Genomic DNA, 23247 nt, shown 5'->3' on the forward strand with positions numbered 1-23247 from the left:
ACTATAATTGGCCTTTTTTTTTTCCCAGGGTCTTCGGGGGGGGGGGGGGGGGGGGGGGGGGGGGCCGGGGTCCCGGGGGGGGCAGACCAGGGGAATTCCTGGTCCACCAGGGCCACTTGGGCCAAGTGGCCCCAGGGGATCTGAAGGAATGCAGGGCCAGAAGGTAATGAATGAATCTTTTTCTGAAGTTAATGAAACTTTTATAGTTTCCCTTTAACTAATATTTCATGTCACCTTTTCACTTCTTGTTGCTAACACAGTGGAAGTCTTCAGCATACAGCAGGTAAGCAAAATTGGAGTATGTTCCCATCAGAACTACAGATAAATTATGATTGTTGAGGTCAGTGAGCATCAGAGGCGTTACCTCATTACACCTCCATTCACTTTTGCAAAGCTACAGTAACGTTTTACAGTTAAGTTACATTACAGGTAAGAATAGGCAAGAATATGATGGGCTAAAAAGCATTGTCTCTCCATATTGTTCAGACCGGTTATAAAGTACAGTCCCCCAGAATATGAGGGTTAAATACCAGAGTTTTGACCATTGTCTTGCCTCTGCAGACGCTGCTGAACCCTTTGATTTCAGCATTTTGATTTTTGTTACAGCTAATTTATTTTCCCTGCCTTTCTCAAATTTATTCAAAATTTATGGATTTTTTTTGTACATGCCACAAATTAAATTGTACAGTACAAAAGACTTGAACCTAAATGGCATTCACAAGCCAGGATGGTTAGTGTGGATTAAATAGCATAGTCTCTCCATGTAGTTCTGAATGAAAGGGTTAAATGCAGTGGATTGGCATTGAATTGAATTGTTTACTGTATTATATACTGATATACAGTGAAAACTTTGTTTTGTGCATCATCCAAGCAAGTCAACTTATTCCTGAGTACAACAATTAGAATCAGAATTTATTGTCATGAACAAGTCATGAAATTCAGTGTTTTGTGGCTGAATCATAGAGCAAACATTTCATATTATAACTACCTTACAACATTACTGTAAAAAAAAATAGTAGTGGATGAAAATGTCTTTGGTTCATTGATTATTCAGGAATCTGATGGCAGTGGGGAAGAAGCTGTCCTTATGCCGATGAGTGCTCATCTTCAGGCTCCTGTACCTTTTTCCTGATAGAGTGAAGAGGGCATAGCCTGGGTGGTGGTTAAGGATAGAGGCTGCTTTTTTTAAGACACCGCCTCATGTGGATGTCCTCGATGAAATGAAGTCTGGTGCCTCTGCTGTTGTAGGCTGAGTTAACAACTCTCTGGAGTTTATTCTTGTCCTGAGAGTTGGCAACTAACCAGAATGCTCTCCACAGTATACTTGTAGAAGTTTACGAGAGTCTTCACTAACATACTGAATCTTCTCAGACACCTCACAAAGTATAGCTGCTGGCGAGCCTTCTTTGTCATTGCATCAATGTGGAGGCTCCAGGACAGATCCTCAAAGATGTTGACACCAGGAATTTGAAGTTCTTGACACTCTCCACGACTGAGCCTTCGTTGAGGACTGTAAAATAAACGGAAATGCAGAGGATAGTGTTGAGAAGAAAATATTCTGTTAAAACCATGCAAGGACAAGATCATTTTATTAATGGAAGGTCTATTTGGTGGATTGATAACAGCTGGAAAGAAACAATCTACTGTCCAGAATACAAGATTTAATTGATAGTCTCACACCCACCCCACTGCATCTGAAATATGAGGGGTTAAATCCTTAAATGCAGGTAGGAATAAAAACAATTTTTTGCTCACAGCCCAGGGGTTCCACACTTTATTCTTCACTCTTGAGTTTTCATGAAAGGCCAACCTACCTTCAAGAGAGATTTGGGTGAACCACTGTCTTCATTTAACTTTTCTAAATCTATGCCCACTCGCCTTTTGCAATGGTGTTTTCTTCTTCCAGTGGTCCTGAGATTTTCTCCTTGGGTTGATCCTGATGTGACCCGGAGCCTGTTTGCTAATTACAGTTTTGTGGCTGCTTGTGTTTAACTCTAGGGTGAAAGAGGCCCTCCAGGAGAGAGTGTTCCAGGACCCAGAGGAATTCCAGGAATCCCAGGAGAAAGAGGAGATCCAGTAAGTATCCTATGTCCCTTATTTTTATATATATATTATACACCTCTGTATCCAGCCTCACTTTATAGCTCAAGCCCTCAAATGCTGGCAGTATCCGAGTAAATCACTTGACCTTTCTAAAGCTGGGCAATGAGAACTGCACACAGTGCTCCACTTCATTTACTTTATTCTTCACTCTTGAGATTTCTTGAAAGGTCACAAGATCTTCACAACATCTTGTACACCTGTAGCAAGTTGTTCCAACTTTTGTACTCATCTCCCTACCTAATGAAGGCAAGTGTACCAAATGCCTTCTTCACCACCCTGCCTACCTGAATCATTACTGTCAGGCAACGATGCACCTACATTCCTACTGGGCTCATTGCCATGACAGGACTGAACCTGGCATTTGAGTGGTCAGTTCAGGAAAGAGAAAAGAACTGGAGCTTTGTTCCTGGCTCCCCATCACTCAGCAATGTGCAAGGTTGTAGCCATGACATAGGCCATGCTGATCTGAGCCTCTGCCACCATTTCCACACCTGTTCTCGAGGAGAGGGCCACTTGTTGAATACCCACCTCTCTCCATTGATGCTGCCTGGCCCATGAGTCCCTCCAACTTCTTATTATTGGTGTCAGCAGTTTCTTGTGACTCGAGATCTTGATCTTTGATCATGGTTTTTCCTCACCGATCGAAGGCTGTGCTTGATGACCTGGAAAATGTGGGAATTTTAACACTAACATCAACCTTCATTGAGAGTTATTAGCTTCAAGTTTCTGATATCCATATCCACCTCTCCTACGGCCAGGACTATGAAGAAGGCATACCAATGTCGCCACTTTCTAAGTAATTTGAGGAAATTCAGCAAATCGTCAATTATTCTATTGACTTCTGTGGATATTCTGTGTAAAGTGCAGTGATTTGATGCATAATGGCCTGCTTTGGAAACCTGAATGCCCAGGAATGCAGAAGGCTGCAGAAAGTGATAGACATAGCCAAGTACAGTACAAGCATCGCCCATTGAAAAGATCTATGTGAAGGGCTGCTTCAAGAAGGGCGCCAATGACATGAGACCCCTGTCACCCTGGCCTTGCGCTCTTCTTGCTGTTACCTTGAATCAGAGATATAGAAACCTTTACATTCAAGAATATCTATCAGACAATCTTGAACCACCCTGTACTGCCCCAACCATAACGCTGATATAAGACCACAGAAGATCTGTCTGCACTGCTGACTCAGCATTTTTGCCCTTATGGCCAACTGTGAATACGTATTATTTATTCTTTAACCCCCCCCCCCCCACCTCTTCCTTTTATCTTATAACTTTTATTTCTCTCTCCCTGTCTGTTTTATGTACCTGGGAAGCTGCAGCACATAAGACTTAATTACATGAATGTGTGTGTAATATTTTTAAAACTTTATTCAGATTTGTAGTGTATCTTTGTTTTTGGATATTTACTCTGAGTTCGATCCTCAACTCAACTTCTGACATGATTTGGAGCTCACTTCCAAATGTCCACACATGCAAATGTCAATGGTATATGGTAAATTAATGATTAATGTTAGGGTGATCATGGTTCTGAGAATGGAGATGGTGGAGCCTGAATAGTTTCCTATTTATTCTGCCGATCAACTCCACCACAGCGGAAAACTCATTGGAGGTGAGATGCAGTATTGCACTAAAGAAGGTTTAGAAAAGGTTAATGTGATCCCTTGCTTGAGCCCAGACTCCACTGGGATTGGATAGATTAATTGGGATCATGGCTTGCAATTTATGTAGCAAGCACAGAAAGATGCTTTATTTCCATAGCCAGCAATTATTTTATAAACAATTTTTTTATTTTTCACACTGTGAACTATATCAACCAAAATACACACAAACATTTCCCTCTTAAATATACACAGTGGCATTTTCTCCCCTTTTTTCCCCCCTACCTTCCCTCTCACCTTTGCCACCCCCCTCCAAAACCAATAAACGTTCAACATATACAATATAATAAACCCATTAAACAATGTCATCGCACAATGAAAAATAAACAAGAAAAATGTGTCATTTACACACTGGATCAAGTCATTTTGTCTTCTTATCATTTTAGGGTGTGGAGGTCCGCGGTAGGCCCTCTCTGTTATGTTCCATGTATAGTTCCAAAATTTGTTCAAATAATGTGACTTTATTTTTTAAATTATATGTTATTTTTTCTAATGGAATACATTTATTCATTTCCACGTACCATTGCTGTACTCTCAGGCTCTCTTCTGATTTCCAAGTTGACATATACATTTTTTTGCTTCAACTAAGGCTATCATAATAAATGTTTTTTGCACTTCATCCAGTTTGAGGCCTAATTCTTTACTACTTATATTTCTTAGAAGAAAGATCTCTGGATTTTTTAGTATGTTGTTTAATACCTGATTTAGATCTTCCCAAAACTTTTCCACTTTCTCACATGCCCAAATTGCATGTACTGTTGTTCCCATTTCCTTCTACAGCGAAAACATCTATCTGATAATGTTGGATCCCATTTTTTTTAACATTTGGGGCGTGATATATAACCTGTGTAACCAATTATAATGTATCATGCATAACCTTGTGTTTATTATATTCTTCATTGTTCCAAAACATAACTTTTCCCATGTTTCATTTTTTATCTTTATGTTTAAATCCTTTCCCACTTTTGTTTGGGTTTATTGCTTATTTCATCATTTTCCTTCTCTTGCAGCTTGATGTACATGTTCATTATAAATCTTTTAATTATCATTGTGTCTGTAATCACATATTCAAAGCTGCTTCCTTCTAGTAATCTCCGTCTGCTTCCTAATTTATTCTTTAAATAGGCTTTCAGTTGATGGTATGCAAACATTGTACCATGAGTTATTCCATATTTGTACTTCATTTCTTCAAATGTTAATAAATTATTTCCCAAAAAAACAATTTTCTATTCTTTTAATTCATTTTCTCTCCCTTATAAAGGGGATTAGTGGGTTTTGTGTCAATAACAATTTTGGTATTTAGTAATTTGTTTTTTTTCCTTTCTAAGTGAATCTTCTTCCATATATTGAGTAAATGATGCAATACTGGTGAGTTTTTATATCGTACCAGCTTTTCATCCCACTTATAAAGTATATGTTCCAGTACCTTCTCCCCTATTTTATCTTGCTCTTTCTTAGTACAATCTTGTTTTTCCTTTGTCTGATAAAAACCTTAATTGTGGGGCTCTATAATAATTTTTAAAGTTTGGTAACTGCAAACCACGTTGGTTGTACCTCTCTGTTAATTTATCTAACGCTATCCTTGGTTTCCCCCTTTCCATAACAGACTGGAGAGAGTCTGTGACCTGTACAGTAAGGACGGGTTACACTTAAATCCCAGGGGGACCAGAATCCTGGCAGGGGTATTTGCTAGGGCTACTCAGGATCCTTTAAACTAGAATGGTTGGGGGGAGGGAGCAAAATAGTACAGAGCAGTAAGGAGAAGGTTAGAATGCAAACAAAGAAAGTTTGTAGTAAGTATTTGAATATGGATGGGAAGGTGATAGAGAAAGGAAATGCTCTGGAATAAGATGAAGGGCAATTGGCAGGAAAAGGAAATAATGTTATTATTAAAGATGAGGGAAAACAAGGATTAAGAATTGGGAAATCTCTGAAATTCATATATTTTAATGCCAGGAGTATTGTAAAAAAGGTGGATGAGCTGAAGGTGTGGATTGAAACTTGGAAGTCTGATGTGGTAGCGATTAGTGAGACATGGTTGCAGGAGGGATGTGATTGGCAGTTGAATATCCCTGGGTTTCGTTGCTTTAGGTGTGATAGAGTCGGAGGGGCAAGAGGAGGTGGTGTTGCATTGCTTGTCAGGGAGAATATTACAGTGGTGCTTAGGCAGGATAGATTAGAGGGCTTGTCCACGGAGGCTATTTGGGTGGAACTGAGGAGTGGGAAAGGAGAGGTTACACTTGTAGGGGTGTATTATAGACCACCCGGAGGGGACCAAAACCTAGAGGAGCAAATCTGTAGGGAGATAGTGGATATTTGTGATAAGCACAGGGTTGTAATTATGGGAGATTTTAATTTTCCACATATAGATTGGGAAATGCATTCTGTGAAAGGGCTGGATGGGTTAGAGTTTGTGAAATGTGTGCAAGATAGTTTTTTACAACAATATGTAGAGGTGTCGACCAGAGAAGGAGCAGTGTTAGATCTACTGTTGGCAAATGGGATGGGTCAAGTGACGGAGGTTAGTGTTGGCGAGCACTTCTGGTCCAGTGATCATAATGCCATCAGCTTCAATGTAATTATGGAAAGAGATAAGTCAGGGTCAAGGGTTGAGGTTTTTGATTGGGGAAAAGCTAGACTTGAGGAGATGCGAAAGGACTTACAGGGTGTGCATTGGGACAATTTGTTTTATAGGCAGGATGTAGTAGAGAGATGGAAGTCTTTTAAAGATCAGATTTTGAGAGTGCAAAAGCTTTATGTTCCTGTTAGGTTAAAAGGAGGTTGGAGAGAGCCGTGGTTTTCAAGGAATATTGGAAACTTGGTTCGAAGAAAAAGGGAGGCGTACATTAGGTATAAGAAGCAGGGAATTAAGGAGATGTTTGAAAAATACATTGAATGTAAGAGGAATCTTAAGAGAGGAATTAGGAAAGCTAAAAGAAGGTACGAGGAGACTATAGCAAGCAGGGTGAAAATTAATCCAAAAGGGTTCTACAAATATGTTAATGGTAAAAGGAAAGCGAGAGACAAAATTGGTCCCTTAGAGAATCAGAGCGGAAAACTGTGTGTGGAGCCTAGAAAAATGGGGGAGATATTGAACAGTTTCTTTTCTTTGGTATTCACCAAGGAGAAGGATATTGGGATATGTGAGATAAAAAAAGCAAATTGGGTAAATATGGAGAATATAGTGATTACGAAAGATGTAGTGTTAGGGCTTTTGAGGAATATAAAGGTGGATAAGTCTCCGGGACCAGACGGGATCTTCCCCAGGACATTGAGAGAAGTAAAGGAAGAAATAGCAGAGGCTCTGATGGTAATTTTCGAAATGTCATTAGAGATGGGGATAGTGCCGGAGGATTGGCGTATTGCGCATGTGGTTCCGTTATTTAAAAAGGGTTCAAGGAGGAAGCCTGGCAATTATCGGCCTGTACGTTTGACGTCTGTGGTAGGTAAATTAATGGAAAAAGTTCTTAGAGATAGTACTTATAAATATCTGGATAGACAGGGTCTGATCAGGAGCACTCAACATGGATTTGTGGGCGGAAGGTCTTGTTTGACCAATCTAATTGAATTTTTTGAAGAGGTGACTAGGAATGTGGATGAGGGTAGCGCGGTGGATGTTGTCTATATGGACTTCAGTAAGGCCTTCTATAAGGTACCACATGGAAGGTTAGTTAGGAAGGTGCAGTCTTTAGGTATAAATTTTGAGATAGTCAAATGGATTGAACATTGGCTGAAAGGGAGAGGCCAGAGAGTGGTAGTGGAAAATTGTCTGTCAGGTTGGAGGCCGGTGACCAGTGGTGTGCCTCAGGGATCTGTATTGGGGCCATTGTTGTTCGTTATATACATTAATGATCTAGATGATGGGGTGGTGAATTGGATTAGTAAATATGCAGATGATACTAAGATAGGTGGAATAGTGGATAATGAAGAAGGTTTTCAAGAATTGCAGAGGGATTTGGGCTGCTTAGAAAAGTGGGCTGAAAAATGGCAGATGGAATTTAATGCTGATAAGTATGAGGTGCTTCATTTTGGTAAGAAGAATCAGAACAGGACATATGTAGTAAATGGGAGAGCATTGATGAATACAGAGGAGCAGAAGGATTTAGGAGTAACGGTACATCGTTCCCTGAAGGTAGAAACTCATGTGAATAGGGTGGTGAAGAAGGCTTTTAGTATGCTGGCCTTTATCAATCATTGCATGGAATATAGGAGTTGGGAAGTGATGTTGAGATTGTATAAGGCGTTGGTGCGGCCTAATTTAGAGTTGTGTGTGCAGTTCTGGTCGCCTAATTATAGGAAGGATATAAACAGAGTGGAGAGAGTGCAGAGAAGATTTACCAGAATGTTACCTGCGTTTAAGCATCTAGAGAACAGGGAGAGATTGGGCAGATTAGGTCTTTATTCTTTGGAGCGTAGAAGGTTGAGAGGGGATTTGATAGAAGTATTTAAGATTATGAAAGGGATAGACAGAGTGGATGTGGATAGACTATTTCCGTTAAGAGTAGGAGAGATTGAAACAAGAGGACATAAGTTAAGATTTAATGGCAGAGGTTTAGAGGTAACATGAGGGGGAACTTCTTTACTCAGAGAGTGGTAGCGGTGTGGAATGAGCATCCGGGAGAAATAGTGGTGGCAGAGTCAATTTTATTATTTAAGAAAAAGCTGGACAGGTATATGGATGAGAAGAAGGTGGAGGGTTATGGTCATTGTGCAGGTAGGTGGGACTAGAGAGGAGTGTTTGGTTTGGTGCGGACTACAAGGGCCTAATGGCCTGTTTCCGTGCTGTAATTGTTATGTTATTATGTTAACTAGAGGTCTTAACATAAATTTATAACCTTCTTTCCACAGGATCGATTTTGCTGTATTAAACTCCTTCCTCTTTAAGAGTTCAAAACTTTTGTCTGGGTAAAAAAATATTTTTTGACCCTTGTATTCCAATGGTTTATTATCTTCTCTAATTTTATTCCTTGCCTGTAAAGTATATTTTCTCTTGTTGTATATCTAAATTTTACTAAAACGGATCTTGGTTTTTGATGTGTCTGTGGTTTCGGAGCTAGTGCTCTGTGTGCCCTTTCTATTTCCATTCCTTCCTGTATTTCTGTCATTCCCAGGACCTTTGGGATCCATCCTTTTATAAATTCCTTCATATCTGTGCCTTCTTCATCTTCCTTTAGGCCCACTATTTTTATGTTGTTTCACCTACTATAATTTTCCAACATATCAATTTTCTGAGCTAACAACTCTTGTGACTCTTTAATTTTTTTATCACGTTCTTCCAATTTTCTTCTTAAGTCATTCACTTCTATTTCTACGGCCGTTTCTCATTCTTCCACATTTTCTAATCTTTTCCCTATTTCTGTCATGACCAGCTCTAATCTATTAACTTTTTCTTCTGTACTTTTCATTTTTCTTTTCATTTCACTAAATTCTAATGACAACCATTCTTTTAATGCTCTCATTTGTTCTTGAAAAAAAAACTTTATCTATATTCTGTCCATCTGTTTTACCTTCTATTTCTCTGTGCAGATCTTGGTTTTCTTCTTCCTCTTCTTCTGTGTTTGTACCTATGTTTGTGTCTTCTTCTTCTCTTCCTTGTATCTGTGTTTCTTCTGACTTTCCTGATGAGTTGATTATCTCACTTTGCTGGGCTTTTTGCTTGGCTTCTTGCTGTTGGTCCTCTTCTTCTGGGCTACTCATCTGTTGGGCCTCCTGCTGTTGCTCTTCTTTCCTTTCACTCCCTTTCCTGTCGCTTTCTTCTTCTTCCAGCTGAGAGCCCTGGTGTCGGGCATCCCTCAGCTGGTCGCATTGTGTTTGCCCGTTCCTCGGCTGAGCCCCCCTCCTGTCGGTGTCCTCCTTCTCCTTAGTAAGTGCACTGCGCACTTTTGTTTGGATCAGTGAGCCATTTTTGCAGTCCAGAGGTCGAGGGGTCGCGACTCTGAGGGGTTGTCACCAACCTCAGAGAATGGGCTCTCTTCTTCACATCAGCTCCCTGTTTCTTCATGCCAGTAGGGCCTTCTCCATTCTCTTCTGGCGTCTTTTCTTCTTTTTTCCCCGTTGTTTGTACTCTTTCCTTCTTGGGTGCCATTTTCTTTCTTTTCTCTACAACTTTATCTTTTATTTGTTATATTTTGTATTTCTTGAACTTTGTATTTTCTTCACTCTATTTCTTTTAAGGAGAGGGCTGTAATTCTCTTACTGGCCACTACTCCATCACATGACTCCTCTCATATAGACAGCAAATTGAAGAATTATTCTCCATACTTATGTATCTGCGGGTGTCATCTACTTCATCCGGTGCTCCCAGTGTAGCCTTCTCTACATCCAAAAGACTGGAAGTAGACTGGAAGATTGCTTCAGTGAGCACCTTCGCTCTGTCTTCATCAGTGACAAGGATCTCCCAGAGGCCATCCATTTCATTTTTGTGCCCCACTCCCATGGTGACATGTCTGTCCATGGCTTCATGTACTGTCAAACCAAGACCACCTGTAAATTGGAGGAGCAACTCCTATTTTTCATCTGTGCCATCTCCAAACAGATGGCATTAACATTGACTACTCTGGTTCTTGCTGTCCCACTCCCCATTCTCTCTCTTCTCTATTCCTCTGCTCCTCTCCTCCAGCTCTCCACCCCCTTCCCTCATAGAGCCATCCCTCCTCCCCTTGATGGCTGGTGTGCTCTTCCCTCCCTTATCCACCTCTTACCTCCTGCCTATTGGTCTGTGCTTCTCCCTCTGCCCTTCTTCCCCCCCCCCCCCATTTTGTTTGGGTAACTGCCTACATTTTGCTTGTCCCTTGATGAAGGGGTCAAGTCCAAAACGTTGGTTATCTATCTCTATCTTTGCTACATAAAGGACACTGATTGACCTGCTGAGTTTCTCCAGCTTTGTGTTTTTATTTTAAACCATTCTCCATTGCCCCTTATCAAGTGGCCTTGTGTGGTTGAGAAAGTCCGTGCATAACACTGCTGCGGATTCCTGTGGATTTGTGAAAATCAAGTTAATTGCATCTCAAGTGTGGCTGATAGACTCCAGTGATTTTCCATGTGACAGACATGTAATGCGCGTCGTAAGAACCAAAGACTTGTTGATCCAAACCAAGGCTTTTATTAACTAAAAGGCTGGAGCATATCACAAGTAGGTCGACCAGTCCAGAATGACTTGGTCTGCTAGGAGCAATCCTTTAAGACCTGCCAGTAGGTGTGGCTACACTCTCAGCCAATCACAGTCATCCTACACTACCATCTGTACATATGTACATATACACATTGGTGATAGAATCTGTACTATCACAAGACAGGATGGAGAGCTGTCAGTGTAATGTTTATTCCTTGAAGAAGAACAGCCTTGCATGGTTTTTAACACTTAAAGAACTTTATATTTTCGAGCTGCTTAAACACTCGACTTCTGTCGTAGTCTACTTTTATTCCCGTGCAAACCCCATGCCATGCCTACTAGGCAATGTATTTCTTTATTTATACACGCATAGCAACACATCTTTTCCCTTTTTAGAAAAAAGGAAAAAAACACAATACTACATCTACATAACAAGGTATTTACATTCTGTGGCCAGTCTCTTTCCACTCAGAAACTTTCAATCAGTCTCTGAGCTGGTTTTAACAGTCCTTTTTGGTCTGGTATGTGTTTCCACTGGTGTATTGCTTGCATTTGCTGTGTTAGTATTTGTGTCTTTCTGTGAACTCTGAACAACATGTTCCTTTTCTACATGTGCTGGCCCCTTTTGTGCACTGACAGGTGATAGGTCACAACCATGGGTTGGAGATTATGGTCGTAGATCCATGCAGTTCATTCTCAGAGGTGCACCTCCCTCTAGCCATTCTTAAATTGCAGCCCCTGGGTAGCCCTCCTGGGACCCGAGTGCAATTACTGGGGCAAAGGTGCAGGAAGTACCTATTAAATTGAAGGGGGATTGACCCATTAAATCGCCAACCTGGCGAGTTAAAGGGATCCTGCCCCTACAATGATGCATCACGCACTCACCAGAAGAACTGCCGGATGTTCAGATGCTGGCTGCCAAGGAGTCGCATGCACGGAAGCGCTGACGTCACCGGAATAAGCGGGTCGGCCGTTTTCATTTTCAAATTGGCCATAGATGAGACCTAGGTAAGCTTAACTGGGTTCACTGACTACCTCTGAGGTAGGTCAGGGACCCAGTTGGGTTCTGACGAAGTTGACCCAGTTGGACCCTTTCTAACTACTATGTAACTGGGACGCTAATTGGGCAAATTGCCCGGTTAACCCCATTTTACATGGCAATTTGAAAGGGCCTTCCATTTGAAGCATTTCCTTGCATAGCAACACTGGAATCATAAACCTGTTCCCTTTGAAGACTGTATCTTTCACAAATGACAGTTCATCTCTGCATGCCCAATAATCCCAAATACCTATCGGACTGTCATTCTTAGCTGCTGGCCATCCTTTCCGTATTGTTTCTTTGACTCATTGTTTCCTCTGTCTCTGTTGCTTTCCTGATCTGCTCTGTTCTATCCCAGGATACTGGAAATGAGGTGATAATCATGCCAAAGTAGGTCTGTATCTGCGCATTAACCTTTCGGTCGCTTTTTTTCTTTCTTGTCAACTGCTCGAGACTGTGCATCAGCTGCAAACATGTATCTTCCTGGCGTGTAGATCATTTTCACATCTTATTTCTTCAGCCTTATCCACATGTGTTGTACTCTCATGGGACAGTCATTCAGTGGTTTGGACATAATTGAGACCAGTGATTTATGGTCTGTCACCACTTCAAGAGCTTGTCCATAAATGTATTGATAGAACCTTTCGCATGCATAAGTGCTGGCAAGAAGCTATTTCCCCATCTGTGCATAATTGGCTTCTGCACTTGTTAAAACCCTTGATACGTAGGCCACAGGTTGCCATGTGACCTCATGCTGCTGCAGTAGTACTGCTCCAAGGCCATAACAGGATGCATCATCTGAGATCCTGGTGCACTTTTTGGGAGCATAAAATTTTAGTACAGGTTCTTCTGTCAGGACTTACCTGGAAGCACTCTTCTTGCTCATACGACCAGATCCGCTCATTTTTATGCTCAAGGAGTGGTCTAAGTGGTGCTGACACACTTGACAGATGAGTGATAAACTTAGCCACGTAAGTCACCATCCTCTTTGTTTTGGAGCCTCACAAAATCTTTCTTGGATCAGGCTTCATATATGACATCTCCTATGAAGGTCGGTGTCTTTACACCAACTCACATTTCTCTTTATTTAATTTGAAATTGAGATTCCATGTCACGTCAAACACTTGGCTTAGTCGTGTGTCATGTTCATTCTTGGTGGACCCCCTGGTCTCAACTCCAGGTATATTTTCAAAGATTATGTGGATGGTTTTATGGTAGACTTCTGGTTCAGAAAAGATCCTACAAAGAAGCCAAAGAAGGTGGTATCTTCCATGTGGAGTATTGAAAGTGCACAGTCTCGAACTTGCCTCATCGAGTTTCATCTGCCAAAATCCTGATGATGCATCAAGCTTATTAAACCACTTGGCACCTGAAAACTGGGACATGATTTCCTCATGTGTCAGCAATTTGTGATGTTCTCTCTTGATGCCTTTAGTGAGATCTCTTGGGTCCAGATATGTACTCAATGCTCCCTTTTTCTTTTGCACCATGACCAGAGAGCTGACCCAATCTGTAGGTTCTTCAGAATTCTGTATGAATTCCATGCATGCTAGTTCTTGTTTAAGTTTGTCTCCAAGTAGAAATGGAACTTTCCTGCATGTATGGACAACAGGAGCCACTGTCTCATCCACTTAGACCTTGTGTACACCAGGTAAACATCACAAGCCCTTCAAAAACATCTGTGTACTCTTCCAAGAGTGTTATGTGGTCACCTTCCGTCTGTGAAGCCACTATGAAAACTCTTCACTAGGTTGAGCTCTTCACATGCACTCAGATCTAATATTGGCTGTAATTCTTTTTTCTATAATCAGTAGCTGTGACATTAGATGCCGTCCTTTGAGTTTGAAGATCGTCAAACAGACACTTTTTACTGGAATGTTCTCTTCAGTGTAGCCTGCCACTTTTCACTGGATAGATCTTGCTCTTTATGGTGAGTGTCTTGTAATTGTCCACAGAGAACAGATTCACCTGGGTTCCGGTGTCGAGCTTAAATGGAATTACTGTCTCATTCTCAGTCACTGGAATGATCCATTTTGTTTTACCAGCAGCATCAGTTTGTCGTGAATCCATGAAGAATCCCTCCATTTCTTCATCCACTGTGTGCACCTTTTTCTTGGTAGTCTCTGCTTTGCAGCACTTTGTAAAATGATTCTTCTTCCCTCATTTATTGCAGGTCTTTCCATGGGCAGGGCACATCTTTGGAATATGTTTTCCTCCGACCTGCTGTATTTGCTTCTTGAGCTTATCTCTTTGTTTTGCTGTAGCTGTGGGAAACTCCTGGTGCTCTGCTTCATTTTTTTCACCACATGCACTCTTGTTTCTATCCTCTGCAGCTCTTTAGCTGGTTCTCGTGTGGTCTCTGCTGCCCTACACATATTCACAGTCTTTCTCAAGCAACAGTCTTTCTCTAAGCCCATTATCTGTGATTCTGCAAACTATTCAGTCTCTAATGAGTGAGTTTTTCAAATCTCGAAATTCACAGGACTTACTCAGTGTGTGAAGCTCAGCTAAGTATTGGTCAAAGGTCGTACCTTGTTTCTGGTCACATGATAAAAACTTGAATCTTTGGAACGTGATGATTCTACTTGGAACAAAATACTCCTCAAATATTGTCATCAGCGTGTCCAATGTGAAAGCTGTCTCATCAATTTGAAAACTGTTATGGATGTCCAAGGCATCTTCACCATAACGTATAGAAATATAGATGTTTTCAGTTTTTCATCAGTCTCTCCACTCCATTAACCTCTAAATAAATGTTGAATCGCTGTTGAAGCATTTCCAATTATGGGTTAGATTGCCAGTAAACTGCATTGGTGTGGGACGACTTATCCACGACGGGAACTATTGTCTTTCATACTTAACTCACACACATCTGATACCATGCTATGTTTGTTCCTTGAAGAAGGACAATCTTGCATGGTTTTAATGCCTAAATAACTTTATTTTTTTCAAGCTGCTTGAACCAACAATGCCCTCGATGTCTGTCGTCGTCTACTTTTGTTCCCACACACATTGCCTACTGGGCAATGTAGTTTATTATACACACATAATAACACAATCAGTAACTACTATAATCCTTTCTTAATGATCAAAATTATAACTTTGAGTTCTCTTGAGATGCTCTCTTCTTGCAAATGCATGAGATGAGGGCAAGGAGTCATGCCAGAGACATTTCTGCTGTATTTTAGAACAAAAAACATTGAACATTGTAGCACAGTATAGGCCCTTTGGCCCACAATGTTGTGCCGACCTATTTTACCAGCGAATTTAACTTATCGACTGGCCCATGTCCTGTCCAATCTGAATAATTACCATGCATCTACCACAGGACTGCAGCATATGTGAATCCTCTAAATATATGCTTGCAGTGTAATGCTACTGCAAAGTTTCTTTAGTATTGAACCAAAACCAAATTAAAGCAGGGGAACCCCACCCCCTGCGGTTTGAATCCAGATCACATCTCAGTCTGACTTGGAAGTATAATAGCATGGTTCTAAACTCAGCAGTTTAGGTAGCATCTATGGAGTAAGAACTGAGTTAATTTGTCAACTAAACTATAGATTGTAAAAATAAGAAACGTGAAGATGTCACAAAAATTGGCTTTTGATAGTAAACCCAATGAGATGAAAGCTTTACACAGTTGACAACCCGCAGCTTGAGCTGAGATTCCACCAAATCTTGATTACATTATATAGGAAAGTTGTTATTTTATTTCTGTAAGTTTCTTAAATTGACATTGACCTAATATTTGCTTTATATTTTTGTCAGCCTCATGTTACCTTCACCAGTAAATATAACCATTTAAATTGTTCTTTTTATGATTAAGGGTGAGATGGGTCATGATGGTCCAAAGGGAGACCAGGGAAATCCAGGAATGACGGTATGTGGATTTTTGTTTGGAAATGTAATGGAACTAAACACATTTTTTTAAAAGTCAACGTCATTTTACCGCTACTTTGCATTTAATATGGTATAAATTCATCCTGACAAAAGGACTGTCTGGACTGTAGCAAGTCACTTTTTTTTGCACTAGGGTGACTGGAATATTTATTAACTGCAGATATTTATTATGTCTTATATATTTATGTCTCTTTTACTATAACTAAATTAGTTTACTTTAATAGTTTTTACAACTGCTGTACCTGTTTTGCTGCAGCTGGGGAAGAATTTCTGTGCATATGTTTATTATACATTATGGATGACAATAAACTCATGAACATGAACCCACACCTCTTTGGGAGAACGTCCAAACTCCACACAGACAGCACCTGAGATCAACATTGAACCCAGGTTTCTGGAGCTGGGAGGCAGCTGCTCCACTAGCTATGCCATTGTGCCAGATTCTTTCTATCTAAGGAATGGCACATAAATTAAAAATTGAAGAACATGTTAAAATTAAAAGTTCCATTGGTTCTAGTTCACACCAGATTTAAATGCAGGGTAGGTGTTCACAATTACTGCAAAATGTTGTCATATACTTGACAAAAGTTTTTAAGCAAGGAATACATTTGTACAAACTGATGCGATTAAGAGGTACTGTAGACCTCAGAGTGTGTGGATTTGAGTAGCAGTCAAGCAAATATCAACATATACTCAGACCTCTTCCTCCCACTGTCCCCTACAGGAGGGACAGATTCGTGTCTACGTACGGCAGGAGATGAGTGAACACTGCGGTGAGTGAATTTATTCTGATTTGAAGTTGACAACCTGCAGTTGACAACACCTACCGCCACTCCTATCACAATAATGTAGAGCATATCCTAGCCTATTGCATGTAACGTTGACAGACGGAGTTTTTTCAGCAATATATACCAGATTGCAAGTGTAAACTCATGGAGATTGACAACACAATAAAGCACAAAAGTCTGCAGATGCTGCGATCAAAGTAAAACCACAGAAGGTCTGGAGAAACTCAGCAGGTCTTGCAGCATCCATAGGAGCTACATATATAACCGACATTTTGGGCCTGAGCCCTTTTTTAAGAAGGGCTCTTGAAGAGGGGCACAGGATTGAAATATCATTTATATATCTTTACCTCCTATGGATGCTGTGAGACCTGTTGAGGTCCTCCAGATCTTCTGTGGTTTTATATCTACAATACAGAAGCAGGCTCTTTGGCCCAACTAGTCCATGCTGACCAAACTGTCCCATTTACCTGTGTTCGGTTCATATCCCTCTAAACCAGTGGTTCTCAACCTTTTTCTTTCCACTCACGTACCACTTTAAGTAATCCCTATGTAACTGGTGCTCTGTGATTAGTAAGGGATTGCTTCAGGTGGTATGTGAGTGGGATGGGAAGATTGAGAATCACTGCTCTAGACCCAATTGTTACTGAAATATTTGGCTTGAGAAAAATTATCATTGGTCCATTTCCTTTGGAGCTATGAAACAGTGCACATAACAAGTCAATTAGGTACGATTAAAACTGGTTTTCAATCTTTTTTTTTCCACCCACATACCACCTTAAACAATCCCTTACTGATCTCAGAGGACCTATGGCATAGGGAATACTTAGTGGTATGTGAGTGGAGGAAAAAGGTTGAGAACCTCTGTTCTAAACCTATCCTTCCTATCCTTGTACCTGTCTAAATGTCTTTTCAACATTACATTTGTCTCCACTTCTACCTGTTTCTCAGGCAGCTTGTTCCATACGCCTACCAGCATCTGTTGAAGAAGATACTCCTCAAATCCCTTTAAAATCTTTCCCCTCTTGATTTAAACCTGTATCCTCTCATTTTAGATTCCTCTAGCTTGATAAAAAGCCTATGCCAACTTACCTTACCTATGCCCCATAGGTTCCATCCCTCAGCCATCAGGAATGGTATGAATGAAAATGCTGGCCCAGGTGCATGTTTGGTGGCCATCAATAGACTGAGACATTGAAACAACAGTGAGAGAATGGAAAATATGTCAGTCAATGCAGCCAAAAATGCCGCAGGCTGAGGCCAACCCATGGAAATAGCCTTCCAGACCTTGGCATCGGATTAACGTAGACTTTGAAGGGCCATTCATGGGAGAGACTTCCTTTATAGTAGTGGACGCACATTCCAAATGGCCATTAATTTTGCATATGAAAATCACCAAAACCGATTCTACAATTGAAAAGCTACGGGCCATGTTTGCCATATACTGAGTACCTCACGAATTGGTCATGGACAATGGACCCCAGTTTACATCAGAACCTTATAAGAGATTTATGTGTGACAACAATACCAGACATATTTTGTCAGCACCCTATCTCCCAAGTACTAATGGGGAGGCAGAATGCTTTGTGTAAGCATTCAAGAAGGCGATGAAAACCAAAAAACTTGCCTCCTGGACTCCAAAAATTGCAGATTTCCTATTGAGGTACTGAAACACACTGCATTCTACCACAAATCGCACCCCAGCAGAATTGATGTTTGGCTGCAAATTGTGGCTGCAAATGGATCTGGGCCTCCATTTAGAAAAATCCACATCGCCACAAACTTTACCTAGAACACTGGAGATGGGCAAGAGAGTACTGGCACAGGATTACAGACAAAGATCCATGGATGGTAGGGGTGATCCTACAAATGTTGAGCCCCTACTCATACTCTATTCTAGTGGGAGACAGACTGTGGAAATGACACATTGACCAACTGTGGCCATTGTCTGACACCAAAGTCCACAAACTACCTCACGACCTGGAGGAGGTAGAACCAGACCAGCCGTGGCCTGCCATGGCAATCCAACCCCTTGGGCTGAGTGAAAGGGGTGGAGACAGGTAGCCCAGTAACTGCAACAAACAGCCCAGCATGTAGAACCCTGAAGGCCAGCAGTCACCGTCGACCTGAATATCCATGGGTCCCACCCAGAACAGCCTCGAGCAAAAAGCAGTCCAACATGCCACGCCAAGACAGTCCAAGAGAGAAAGAAGACCACCCACCTGAGCACTTTAAGGACTATGTTCCATAATTATTATTAAGTTCCTTACCGTATTATAATCACTCAGTATATGTACACTAATTCTCATGTAGTCAGAGGCCCAATGTAGTAATAGTAGTTAGAGGGGGCCCATTCAACATTTATTGCACGGGGGGGGGGGGGGGTGGGGTGGGGAGAAGAGTGTTGTGTATAAGGCCATCCTGCTGTTCATCATGATACTCACATCATGATGTCACCATATATATGTATGTATGTATATATATATATATATATAGTGTGTGTATTATATGTAATACACACACACACACACACACACACACACACACACACACACACACACACACACACACACACACACACACAATCCTTTATCCGGAACCCTTGGGGGACAATGTGTTCCGAATTTCGGATTTTTCCTGATTTCAGAAAGCCTACCCAAATTGTGCTGCTGTATCCACCCCCACCCCCTTCCAGTCGCCCGGCCGTCTCGCCCCAACCGCCGGTCCCTCGGCTGTCACCCCGACCACGGTCTCTTGGCTGCCCGGCAGTCTCCCTCGGCTGCCTCCCCCGACCGCCAGTCCCCGCTTGCCGAATTTTGGAGCTTTCCAGATTTTAGATGTCCGAATAAAGGATTGTGTACGTGTGTGTGTGTGGGTGTATATATATTATATATATGTGTGTCTGTATATATATCTGTCAGTAGCCATGTTAGTCTGATGGTATTAAAGACTGAGAAAAGCACCATGTCTCCGAGACCTCATTGTGGAAGTGCTTACACAACAGATATAAGAGGATGTTGTCTAGTAGGAGATCTGACTAGATTGAGGTTGTTTTCTTTAAAGCAAAGAAGGTTGAGTGAAAATTTAATTGAGTGTAAAATTATGAGAGGCTTGGACAGCATAAACAAGAAAGACCATTTTCCCCTCAGTAAAAATGTACATAAAGTATAGATTTATGTTTTAGCATTGGAAGGAGTAGTGATGATTTGGAGAATTCTTTGTTAGCCATGGAGAAAGAGGTGTACTGTGTGAAGGGTACTTTATAAACTCCCTCATGTACAGGGTTACTGGCTGATAGATGGGTAGTGGAACATACCATATGTACGTAATAAAAGTGCTTTTAAAGCGTCATTCTTGCTGATACGTGGTGGATCCCGTAGGAAGTTGTCGACCCTCTTAGCAATGGCCTAGTCCAGGGCACTGACAAGATGGTAATAATGAATGATGTCCAATTTGACTTTCCGAAGGTGAAATTGAGCTTCAGCCTGTTGGATCCACAGTTTAGGCTCTGTTCAGAAATGTGGTAGCTTCACAGCAACTGCTGCAGAGTCCTTGTTTGTCCAAAAATAAGTTTTTGGACTCGTCAGAATCACCAATTGTGGCCACTGGAATCACAGTGGAGACGACAAAATAACTACACCAGGCATTACTCTTCATCACTCACGCAACCTTTTAAAAGCCGGAATCATGTGCTCAACATGCGCTAATGTCATCACACACTGACATCACATGGCCGATATGATGCCTCCTGAGAGTTATAGTGCTGCCATAGCGCCGCTACATGTGCAAATTCAGGTCCATATTGGTTTACGTGGATTAGATAACCATATAACCACTTACAGCATAGAACAGGCCAGTTCGGCCCTATTAGTCCATGCCGTAACAAATCCCCACCCTCCTAGTCCCACTGACCAGCACCCGGTCCATACCCCTCCAATCCTCTCCTCTCCATGTAACTATCCAGTCTATCCTTAAATGTAACCAATGATCCCGCCTCAACTACGTCTGCCGGAAGCTCATAAGTGCAATAAATTCCTGTACCTCTGAGGATAAGGATATATAAATTAACGAAGGATGTAAAGGGGGAGAGAAAGAAAGATGGGATTCAGAAATTTTAAAAAAGATAAAACGAGAATCTTGTTTTTTTAAAGATTTTAAAATTCCCCTTTCTAAATTCTCCAGCAACAACTTACAGTCCAATGAAGTGACATTCTACACATTTAGTTGTTCACATTCTAGGCTAAAGAGATGGATTGGTTAATTATTAAATCATCATTGTTTTTTTAAACTTAAATATTAAGCTGATCTTTCTGAGTGAATTTAAAGGCAAATAACCCAAAAATGCTGCAACTTCATCAGACAAAATGGGATCCTGACGTCCTACACCCTCCAATGTGCCTGCACTCTCAGAGACTCACAGGAGGACTTACTCCAGTGAAAGGGATAATGGTTGGGACAGGGGGGGTTGGGTGGGGATGGCTGATGGTTTCAGCATTGGAGAGAAATGTAGGCTGGAATACTTCAAACAAGTTATCTTTGTTGCTTCAAAAGATCATTCTTGTCCCAACAGTGTCGCATGTTTGTGTGTAGGACAGTTCTAGCTTCTGATCCTTATCCATTTGCTCCACTGAACAGCCATCAATCTTGAGAATGTCTGTCCATTTGCACCATGTTGGAAATCTTTGAAAATTGTTGGATGTTTCATTCTGTGTTCTGAGGGAATCATACCACTTTGAATTTCGGTAGATTGTTGACCAGGTATTTGCTGTACATCATGTAAAACAAAAGGGCATAATTTCAGTTCAGCCATCTAATATCATACCAGTCAGGCCAGATGTGGTCTTGCTCCCTTCCTCTCTTCTGCACCAGCATTCTTCAATTAGTTCTTTAGAAAATATATTGATCCTGTCCAGGCGCATCACTACATGGAACAGGACCTGTCCTGCCTAAATCCACAAGACACTGCAGAAAGTTGTGAACAAAGCTCAGACCATCATGCAAACCAACTGTTGCTCCATCGACTCCATCTATATCTCTTGCTGTCTTGGGAAAGCTGCTAACATAGTAAAGGATCAATCCCACTCAAGTTGCATTCTATTTTCCCTCCTTCCAACAGGCAAATGAAACATGAGCTTGAAAATACAAACTTCTTGATTCAAGGATAGTTTTTCCCTACTGTTATCAGACCGCTCATTGATAAAAGATCATGCCCTTGTATTGTTTAACTGTAGCTCCAAGAGAAGTGTAGCAAACAGAACTGTATGCGATGTTTGTTGGCCTTACCAAAACATTTGGCACTGAGCAGGAAAAGTTTGAGGCAAATCATGGAATGACAGGGATGCCCGCCAAAGTTCCTCAGCATGGTCATCTAGCTACATGAAGTTCAGCGTGGCCAAGTCAAACACATCAACCTCTCAGAGCCCTTCTCAATAGGCATTGGTATAAAGCAAGGTTGCGTCTCACGTCGACTCTCTTCACCATCTTCTTCAGCACGATGCTCCAAAGGGCCACAGAAGACCTTGATGATGAGGACAGTGTCTACATCTGATACTGCACCAATGGCAGCCCATTCAACTTGAGGCGATTGCAGTCCCACACCAAGACAACGGAGTAATTCATTTGAGAGCTACTCTTCGCCGATAATGCTGCCCTTCTTGCCTACACAGAGACAGCCTTGCAACGTATAACATCCTGCTTTGTGAAGGCTGCAGAGGTGACTTGTGACTTTGTCACCAACCTTGAAGTCCTAGAACAGGCAGAAGTTACCAGCATCAAGACCATGCTGATGAAGATGCAGTTATGCTGGATAGGGTAATGTCTCTAGGATGGAGGCTCATCGCCTGCCTAAGATTGTGCTAAATTGCGAACTCTCCACTGGTCACTGTGACAAAGGGGGTCCGAAAAAGAGGTACAAGAACTCTGTGAAGAAATCCACTTGGTGCCTGTCACATTGACTATCTGCTCTAGCCTCGGATTGCGTGGCCTGGCGATACACCATTCACCTGTCTATCTTCTCCTTTGAGAGCGAACGCAGGGCTGGCCTTGAGAACAAAAGGATATGGAAGAAAAACTGATACAGCAGAACCAGACCCAGAACCAAAGTTCCCTTGCAGCCACTGTATCCCACATTGGCCTCATCAGCCACCAGGGAGCCTGCAGCAGACATTGTCAGCCCCCTTCCTAAATCTTCATTCGTGGTCAAACCATGATACTTTGCACTTTTGTTTAATTATTGTGCAATCTGCTGTACTCAAGTATGAGTTGGATTGCACTCAAAAAAAAAGCTTTTCACTGTATTCCAATGTACATGATATTATTCATTTAAATTGAATTCTATTCAATGACTGGAAAATTGGTTCGGTAACAGTTCCAAATTTAATGAGCTGCTGGAGGGACTCAACTGGTCAGGCAGCATTCATGTCAGAAATGGTCAGTCAGTATTTGCTGTTTGGACTCTTAATGAAGAATGCTGCGCTGAAATGATGCCTGGCTTGCTGAGTCCCTCCAGCTTCTCAATGTTTACTCAAGTCTTCAGCCTCTGCAGTTTTTGTGTTTCTCAACAGTTCCTAATTAATTGTCTTTCTTTCTCTCCCCAGCCTGTGGAGGTGAGTTGCAACAATCATTTATCCTATGCTATTGCATGTTGTGA

The 23247-nt window shown here is 41.5% G+C and overlaps 1 protein-coding gene across 1 annotated transcript; it reads left to right on the top strand.

Annotated features, from left to right (window-relative positions):
* The first annotated feature begins 91 nt into the window (after positions 1 to 91).
* LOC138765293 (mannose-binding protein C-like) lies at positions 92 to 23247 on the top strand. The gene is made up of 5 exons (XM_069942339.1): positions 92 to 163; positions 1999 to 2076; positions 15740 to 15793; positions 16538 to 16586; positions 23195 to 23247. Exons 1-5 carry the CDS (start codon positions 149 to 151, stop codon positions 23245 to 23247), a joined length of 249 nt encoding a protein of 82 aa, XP_069798440.1. The 5' UTR covers positions 92 to 148.

Source organism: Narcine bancroftii, chromosome 5, assembly GCF_036971445.1.
Source record: "Narcine bancroftii isolate sNarBan1 chromosome 5, sNarBan1.hap1, whole genome shotgun sequence".
Lineage (NCBI taxonomy): Eukaryota > Metazoa > Chordata > Chondrichthyes > Torpediniformes > Narcinidae > Narcine > Narcine bancroftii.

Bases quoted from the DNA above. Each gene is read 5' to 3' on its own strand.
- LOC138765293 (XM_069942339.1), top strand. The intron at 15,794-16,537 runs GTATGTGGATTT...TGTCCCCTACAG, and splicing joins AGGGAAATCCAGGAATGACG to GAGGGACAGATTCGTGTCTA. The intron at 16,587-23,194 runs GTGAGTGAATTT...TTCTCTCCCCAG, and splicing joins GGAGATGAGTGAACACTGCG to CCTGTGGAGGTGAGTTGCAA.